The 9,747-nt window shown below is 46.4% G+C and overlaps 1 protein-coding gene across 1 annotated transcript; it reads left to right on the top strand.

Moving 5' to 3' along the window:
• Nucleotides 1-1,770: 1,770 nt before the first annotated feature.
• On the top strand, nt 1,771-7,202 carry LOC308381691 (uncharacterized protein; the record flags this gene model as incomplete). The annotated part of the gene is made up of 3 exons (XM_080859279.1): nt 1,771-1,857; nt 4,694-5,512; nt 6,776-7,202. The coding sequence occupies 3 exons, from the start codon at nt 1,771-1,773 to the stop codon at nt 6,869-6,871; spliced, it is 1,002 nt and encodes a 333-aa protein (XP_080715405.1). The 3' UTR covers nt 6,872-7,202.
• Between the last annotated feature and the right edge of the window lie 2,545 nt (nt 7,203-9,747).

Genomic DNA, 9,747 nt, shown 5'->3' with positions numbered 1-9,747 from the left:
TCCAAACTTCTGACAGGTACTGTATAGTGCACTCTACATTCAACTGAATCTCAGAGTGCTACAGGACCACATAGTTAAAACAGCCTGTAATAAAAACACATTTTTAAAGCCTAGCTTAAAAAAAAAAAAAAAAAAGTTTTAAAAAGTAGGAAACGCCTTTCTGAATAAAAAGGTTTTTAGGCCAGTCTTACAACAGTCCAGTGTCTGTGTTGCCCTTGAGTGGTCCGGTAGGCTGTTCCACAGGCGCGGCGCTGCAGAGGTGATGGCCCGGTCGCCTATGGTGCGTAGCTTGGTGTTTGGGACCCGCAGGAGCAAACTGTTTGTGGATCTGAGGGGTGCATGACCATTTATGCTTTGATGTGTGAGTAGTAGGACTTTGTAGTCAATACGAGATGAGACAGGGAGCCAGTGTAGTGAGTGTAAAATGGGTGTTATGCAATCGTATTTCCGGACACTCAGTCTCATAAGGATCCCGGTAGCGCTGGTTTGTATGTACTGCAGCTTCTGGATGTTCCTGCCAGTGATCCCAGTGAAGAGTGAATTGCAGTAGTCCAGTCTTGAGGAGATGAAGGCGTGGACGAGCTTCTCTGCATCTGGCAGGGTTGGAGTGGGGCGGAGCTTGGAGATGTTTTTGAGACAGGTTGTTGTGTTTGAGGTGGTCCTGGAGTTGAGAAGCAACTACCTTCTCTGGCACTTTGGACAGGAAGGCAAGGTTGGAGATAGTCATGTAGGCCTATAGGCCTTGTTCCACCTCAAATCTTAATTGCACCATAAATCTAAATGATGGTCCTCAGCATGGCAATGTGGCCAAGAGGACACTAGATGGCGATACATACCTTTTTATTGAAATGACCCCTTCAGTTAGGAAAAGTATTAAAATAGGTTTTGGAAAGTTGCAGTTGCCAGAGGATCTGGAATGCGTTGTTCTGTTTGTGGTTTTGCTTTCTAAGCTCTTGAAACACTTGTCCCTGCTGGTCTGACACGGGGGCTAGAGTATGGAGGAGCCTATAGGCTGTAGTGTGGAGTCTATAGGCTGTAGTGGGAGGAGTCCATAGGCTGTAGTGGGAGGAGCCTATAGGCTGTGGTGTGGAGTCCATAGGCTGGAGTATGGAGGAGCCTATAGGCTGTAGTGGGAGGAGCCTATATGATGTAGTGGGAGGAGTCTATAGGCTGTAGTGGGAGGAGTCCATAGGCTGTCGCGTGGAGGAGTCTATAGGCTGTAGTGTGAGGAGCCTATAGGCTGGAGTGTGGAGGAGCCTATAGGCTGTAGTGGGAGGAGTCCATAGGCTGTAGTGTGAAGTCCATAGGCTGTAGTGGGAGGAGTCCATAGGCTGTAGTGGGAGGAGTCCATAGGCTGGAGTGTGGAGGAGTCCATAGGCTGGAGTGGGAGGAGTCCATAGGCTGGAGTGGGAGGAGCCTATAGGCTGTAGTGTGGAGGAGCCTATAGGCTGTAGTGTGTAGTCTATAGGCTGTAGTGGGAGCCTATAGGCTGCAGTGAGGTCTTTTATTTCCCGCCCCATTCCTCCCACTGTCTGCTGGATAACACTACTCACAATAATCAGTGTCATCCTGTCCTCTCCTCAAGGTTGGATGACACATGCATGTGCGCATACTCACACACACACACACACACACAAGCACACACACACACACACACGCACTCTCACACACACAAGCACACAAGCACACACACACACACACACACGCACTCTCACACACACTCTCAAAACCCTGCGCTTTCACACATACTCCCACACTCATCTGGTTGTCATGGTGTTTTCCCAGCCTAACGGAGAGAGGAATGTTCCGGAAGAGGCGCAAGACTACCATCCCAAAGAAGGCGCTGCACCTGTTGAGGTATGACGATGATGAGCCACAGACGCGTAGGCGGAGATCCCGGAGGGGATTGGGGGGGGGGGACTACTATAAAGTTGTCCCCCCCAACAATCATTGGAAACTAAACTTCTTTTTTTTTTAAATATAGTAATTTGAAACAGAAATATGACGACAATTATCATTATATATCATCATATAATTATAGTCGTAAAACAATGTGTTTTTTAGGTGTTGAAAAATCATGTTCACCCTACTCCTCAAAGTGGTTTGGTTCACATGCTGTTTCCAACGGGCGGCGCTACCGGCAGTTCTGTGTTTCAGTTAATCAGCCAAGTACATATATGTCTATGAAGCAGTGGCGGTTTTTGGTTTTTAAAGTGACGGAGGAAGGACTGCGCACTTGGTTGCCATTGGTCTGATTATTCTGTTGGTGGCATAAGTATGTAAGATACAAGTTGTTTCAGGGTGTTTGTGAACAACGGTACAAAAATTGCAGGCAGGGATACAATTGATACAAAGCCGTGGCACCATTGTACTTTGGACTAGACAAGGCCAGAAGGAAAGGATGCAAAGCCAATTAGTCAAATCAGGCCTACTCTTGATTTGAAAAACTAAATACAAAATTCTGGGCCTATTTCCCCCCTCAATTACGGAAGCTATTGGTTATTATTTGACTAATTTTATTTTCAGCTGCAATTGTTTTAAGGAAAATTAAGACACAAGACCAAAGGTGATGCCATTTAAAATGCATCAGGCTCTAAATCCTTCACTAAGTAGCCTAATATGATGCCAACCCCCAAGTGACAACTTAATTAGAATAGATACGAAAAACATCGCGTTCTGAAACATTCATTAACAATTTCCATTCAGAATGTCAGCTGAACAAGAACAGTCAGACTAACAAAAGGCCGAACAAGAACATTATTTAACAAAAAAAAAATCAAGATGGATGTTAGTGAATGTTTCAGAAATGCTGATGCTTTCAATAGCTGCAGACTGTTAGCCAATTAAATATGCGTTCACTTGAAGATCAAGTCGATCTTCCTCGCTGTTTGAGTCGCAAAAATGTCTGTGACTTGATCATACCAGGCAGGATTTTTTTGAAGAGACTTCAGAATTTTCTTTTCAATAGAAATCATGGCCAAATGTTTCAATCTCTCCTGCCCCATTGTGTTCAGTGTGTAACTTTTGATTCGTTTCAAGCACGAAAAACTTCGCTCAACCCCTGCAGAAGTAGCACCAATGGTTGCAATCAGACACATTAGTTTGTACAGCTGTGGCATTGCCCCATCAAGACCACTTGATTTCATGAAGCCAATGGCCTCGCAGAGCTTTCGTGAATAATTAATGTCTGGATTACGATAGAAATGCAGCAGTTCTACTTTCAACTTCTCCTGATCAAAGAATTGGCCGTATGTCTCGAGCAAATTTAAAAGTGACTGCGTGGGGAAATCTGTCTTGAAAGACTCAAATTTGTCCACATTTAAAAGCTACCCATGAGTAAACAGGACCAGCATTATAGCCGATTGTTTGTAATGCTACCAGTGAGCCATGCGAATTTTGCATACCAGTTAGCATTAACGACAGCGGTTTTACAACTGGGTTTTGCGACTCGAATTTTTTGAAGTGGTCTCCCTGTTGTTTTTATACCAACCTTCTCTCTGTAGCTAAATGTAGAAAACGGGTTGTTCAATAAAACATGTACAATGTCTCCGTTCTCCATTGCACATGTCTTTATTTGCAATATTTCAACAACAATCCAAGTGTGACGTTCTTTCGATATCCTACAGCTTAATGGTCGAGAAGGGCAACAGCAACTTCTTTCGCTCTTAATGTCTAGTAATCCCCTCCCTCCAACCCCAAATCCGTTGTTTATTGGTTAAGCGATGTTGGCGCAGACTCAGACGCTAGGGAGGTCTTTCCTCCCCTGGGCAATGTAAGTGAATGAGCCCCAAGAACCGCCAGTGTCAGAGACAGATTCCATTGATTTCAATGGGAGCCAAAGGGAGGACGTCCTCCGTGCAGTAATTTCTGGTTACGATAGGGGGTGCTAATGTTATTTTAACTCAGGGAAACGAATTATAATATGCATAGTATTAAATACTGATATCAAACTGCATTTTAAAGGAGATTAGTCAGTTCAATTAAAAAAAATAATTCTCAAAAAGTTTGGGGAGGTCCTTCCTCCGTTTCCTCAATGGAAGAACCTCCACTGCTATGAAGTGCACAGTCAGATTGTGAGACATCCTCCTCCCTCCCCTGTCGTTGCCGCTATGATACAAGATATGTAAAGATTTACCTTATTCTCGAACACAGTAAGAACATGTAAAGAAGAGGTTTTTTCTAAACTCCATTTGCGAAGTTCCAATCGATATGCACAAGTATACAATCGTTTAATAATGGATTGACATGACAACGTGAAAGTTTGCCGATAACACACGCATGCCGGTAATTAACACCGTACCGATAGCTAGCTAGACAGTTAGGACACTGTCTTGTCAGGGGCAGGTTAATGCTAGTTAATAAACGTGGGTCTACATCTAAGTGCCTCTCCAGATTAGTTAAATTAACTGAAGGTAAATTAATGTCAACTTTTCCTGCCGTCTATCAACTATGCTGGTATCCGGACATGAGGCGACAGTGGTACAGGAGGTAGAAAAGTTGTACAGTATTCAGAAGGTTGCTAGTTCGATTCCTTGTCGTAGCGTCCTTCAGCTGTTTTAGACCTTATTCTGAGCATCAAGTTGTCTTGAACTTTGGACATTATTTGTCTGTGAGTAGATATTTCGTGTTAGTTCATTTAATGCCTGACTGACAGCGCTGCTTGTTGGTGCTTTCTCTGCCTGCCTGTGTGCAGCAGGTGTCGGAGCAGCAGCCAGAGCCCGCCGAGGCCCCAGTAGCCGAGCCCCCAACAGCAGAGGCCCCAGTAGCCGAGGCCCCAACAGCAGAGGCCCCAGTAGCCGAGGCCCCAACTCCAGCCGCCGAGGCCCCAGCATCCGAGGCCCCAGTAGCAGAGGCCCCAACTCCAGCCGCCGAGGCCCCAGCATCCGAGGCCCCTGCCCCAGAGGCCCCAACAGCCGAGGCCCCAGTAGCAGAGGCCGAAGCAGCTGGGGCAGCCGAGGCCCCAGAAGCCGAAGCCCCAGTAGCCGAAGCCCCAGTAGCCGAGACCCCAACAGCAGAGGCCCCAGTAGCCGAGGCCCCAACAGCAGAGGCCCCAGTAGCCGAGGCCCCAACAGCAAAGGCCCCAGCAGAGGCCCCAGTAGCTGAGGCCCCAACAGCAGAGGCCCCAGTAGCCGAAGCCGAAGCACCAAAGGCCCCAGCAGAGGCCCCAGTAGCTGAGGCCCCAACAGCAGAGGCCCCAGTAGCCGAGGCCCCAGCACCAGAGGCCCCAGCACCAGAGGCCCCAACAGCAGAGGCCCCAGTAGCCGAGGCCCCAGCATCAGAGTCTTCAGTAGCCGAGGCCCCAGTAGCAGCGGTCCCAACAGCAGAGGCCCCAGACGCCCCAGCACCAGACGCCCCAACTCAAGCAGGAATGTTTGCCTCAGTCATGGCAGCAGTAGCGGCCCCCATGTTGGCAGCCATTACCCCCCCTGAACCCGAGCCAGTTGCCAAGGAGGAGGTGGCTCCTGAAGAAGAGAAGACCCCCACAGCAACAGCAGACACACAGGAAGATGAGGTATACATTAACATCTACACACACCAACAGCAGACACACAGGAAGATGAGGTATACATTAACATCTACACACACCAGGCATACACACAGGAAGATGAGGTATACATTAACATCTACACACACCAGGCATAAACACAGGAAGATGAGGTATACATTAACATCTACACACACCAACAGCAGACACACAGGAAGATGAGGTATACATTAACATCTACACACACCAGGCATACACACAGGAAGATGAGGTATACATTAACATCTACACACACCAGGCATAAACACAGGAAGATGAGGTATACATTAACATCTACACACACTAGGCATAGACACAGGAAGATGAGGTATACATTAACATCTACACACAACAGGCATACACACAGGAAGATGAGGTATACATTAACATCTACACACACCAGGCATACACACAGGAAGATGAGGTATACATTAACATCTACACACACCAGGCATAAACACAGGAAGATGAGGTATACATTAACATCTACACACACCAGGCATAAACACAGGAAGATGAGGTATACATTAACATCTACACACACCAGGCATACACACAGGAAGATGAGGTATACATTAACATCTACACACACCAGGCATAAACACAGGAAGATGAGGTATACATTAACATCTACACACACCAGGCATAAACACAGGAAGATGAGGTATACATTAACATCTACACACACCAGGCATACACACAGGAAGATGAGGTATACATTAACATCTACACACACCAGGCATAAACACAGGAAGATGAGGTCACATTAACATCTACAAGAGAAAGAAACTGACGATACCTTAATCCAAGTGCTGACGAGTCGTTGTACTGTTGTACACGATGATAAACACAGATGACATCCAACTTGCAAATATATACCGTTTGTTATAATATAATCTGCTTAAAACACACTGAGACAGTTATCAATGCGGCTGTTTGCCATGGTTTGGATGCTGTAGCTGTATATACACTGCTGCTTACAAATATGCGTACAGAACACAATGTGTATCTCCTTAACCTTTAGCTTTGTGTCTTGTGTCAATCGAATGGCAAGCACCATCGTTTGTGTGTGTGTGTCTGTGTCTGTGTCTGTGTCTGTGTGTGTGTGTGTGTGTGTGTGTGTGTGTCTGTGTCTGTGTCTGTGTCTGTGTCTGTGTCTGTGTCTGTGTCTGTGTCTGTGTCTGTGTCTGTGTCTGTGTCTGTGTGTGTGGTTCACCATCAATAGTAACCCCTATGCCTTCCCACCTCCAGATGCTGGATGATCTGGAGTATGACCTGGACAACATGGAACTTGACGACATTGACACCACGGACATAAACCTTGACGACGACTTCTTAGATGACTAACGCGCCCCTGTGCAGCATTCAGGCTACCTCTGTTTTTTTAAGAGACCAAACTCTTTTTGTATTTCTACTTGAGTTGTGTAAGACAGTGAAATGTCTAAAGTGCAGTGGGTACCTGTGCAAATCACTAGTGCATCATGGGTGATTTCCTACATCAGGATGGTGTTAAGGGGACACATGCTTTCTGAATTTTTATATGTAGCTCTTGCGCTCACCATTGACACAGCTGCCCTTGCCTTGAAGTATGTATTTCCATATCTAAATGTATGTCCTAACTTAGAGTGATCATTGTCCCTTCACTGAAATTAAATAAAAAATTCCATTATTGTTTCAATCTGTTTTCCTTGTTCCACCTCAAATCTTAAAGCAGCAATACGGAGTTCTGTTTCAGGTCTAGCAAGCTAACTACTCAAAAGGTATACAAAAACCTTGCAAACACCCCAAACAGCCCAGCTGACACTGATAGAAGCTTGTCAACACACTAACTGGTGTCTTTTGGCAGTTTAGCTGGCAATGTCATGCGTGTAAAAGTTTTTCTTCCATTTTTGAAGTATGTACCAGCACATTACACTGAACTACATAGGGCAAATCCTGGATGGCTAGTGGGTGTTTATCTGTCCTTCACATGACCATAGACACAGGTGTTTATCTGTCCTTCACATGACCATAGACACAGGTGTTTATCTGTCTTTCACATGACCATAGACACAGGTGTTTATCTGTCCTTCACATGACCATAGACACAGGTGTTTATCTGTTCTTCACATGACCATAGACACAGGTGTTTATCTGTCTTTCACATGACCATAGACACAGGTGTTTATCTGTTCTTCACATGACCATAGACACAGGTGTTTATCTGTCCTTCACATGACCATATGCTACGAAAACAAATTTGAGGATGGTTCCAAAAACGAGTTGCCTATAAAACCATATCTCAAAAAGTGTCAAATTGTTGCATAGTGTTTCTTTAATTATGCTCCTCACCATAGCAAGGTGGCCAAGAGGACACTAGATGGCGATACATACCTTTTTATTGAAATGTCCCCTTCAGTGAGAAAATGTATTAAAATAGGTTTTGGAAAGTTGTAGTTGCCAGAGGATCTGTTGGAATGCGTTGTGTTGTGTTTGTGGTTTAGCTTTCTTAGCTCTTGAAACACTTGTCCCTGAAGGTCTGACATGATGGCAAGAGTATGGAGGAGCCCATAGGCTGTTGTGTGGTCTGGCATATGAGAGTTCCACAACACACCCATCGCCGCCTTGCCTTAACCACACATAGAGAAGTACTGAGATAAAGGAGGAAATACAGGTGACGCCACTTACTGGGATCTAATGTATAGCTCTGCACATAGGAGGAAGTTCACCAAAATGTCACGAATCACAACCGTGTTATTACCTACAAGAGTGCCAGTTGGACAAGGGGCCTAATGACATGTTGCAATCTTGTGTCAAAACGCACCATCATCAGTTTGGTTTGTCTAATGCTGGTATGCAGTCAGTTTTGGATTCTTTTTTAGCAGATGATTATTTCTTCATGTGTATCGCCTGCGTCACCCCTTTGGATGTTTTTATAAAGCAGATGAGTTTATGCTTGAGGTGGAGAGGAGCAGATTGCCTAGCGAAAGAGAAGGAGCACTGTCAGCTCTGCACCTGTAGGCTGTAATTGGGTTTATCACGGTGTGAACACACCGGTGCCCCAGCTGCACTGTGAGAGTCCTCCGCTGATACACGGTGTTTGTGCTGCAGCCCATCAGAAAACAAGATAGGGACGCTCCAGAACGCTCGGACGTGACGGACCAATCTCTCGTTTGGTTCGACGGGCCTGCTTTGAAATGTCTGTGCATGAAAATGCGAGTCAGGATTCCATGGATGAGTTCAGATTAGAACTCTTGTTCCTGTGATTCAGAGGCCTCCACTACTTCACTCTTTAAAAAAATAAAAAAACGGAAAAAAAAGTCCCCATCCACTGCTCAGGAAATAGTGATCAGGCTTGGTGAAGTGTGTATGTGTGTGTGTGTGTGTGTGTGTGTGTGTGTGTGTGTGTATGGAGGTCAGAGAGAGGTGAGCCAAGTGGCCGGCTGGGAGAGGAGAGGAGAGCCCACTCCAGCGTTTCCTCTTCAACTTCTCTCTCATCTGAGTGGGAGAGGAGGCGAGGAGAGGAGGAGGCGAGGAGGGGAACACGGGCCGACCAGGGGCACGGTGACATTCAGCCCAGACGCTCTCACGGCCGGACCCAGAACCCTGCCTGCTCAAACACTTTGCCACACGGAGCAGCCCGGTTAAACCGATCTGTGGCTTTTTTTCTATCCTCTAATGAACAGGTGACAGCACCGTCAAAGGAGGCCTGCTTCAGTTTAGTCCCCCGCTGTCTGAGACGGAGGTGTGTTTGGGGCATAGGGGATCCCAGCGGAGGAGAGGAGAGGAGAGGAGAGGAGAGGAGAGGAGAGGAGAGGAGAGGAGAGGAGAGGAGTGGAGAGAGGAGGAGAGGAGAGGAGAGGAGAGGAGAGGAGAGGAGAGGAGAGGGAAGGAGAGGAGAGGAGAGGAGAGGAGAGGAGAGGAGAGGAGAGGAGAGGAGAGGAGAGGTGACCTTAGCCCATGCGCTGCTCATGAATCCCATTATCTTTCAGTTGGAGGCTGTTATCTGAACTCTAAAATTGCACACCCACAGTCAAGGTTGAGCTTGAATATGCTGCATTCAAGCTCTCCCCACCCTTAGCCAAATGCACCGCTAGGAAGGATTTTATTCTTGGGAATACAATCACTCTGCACAGCCATGAGAGGTTTGCCTTGTGAAAGCCTCCGCTGCAATCACCCTAAGCCCAGACTGAAGCCAATCACACACACACACACACACACACACATACACCCATGTTTGTTGC

This window comes from Sprattus sprattus (assembly GCF_963457725.1).
Source record: "Sprattus sprattus genome assembly, chromosome: 20".
NCBI lineage: Eukaryota > Metazoa > Chordata > Actinopteri > Clupeiformes > Clupeidae > Sprattus > Sprattus sprattus.
The sequence above is the reverse complement of the archived record's forward strand: the minus strand, read 5'-3'. Positions and strand labels throughout refer to the sequence as shown.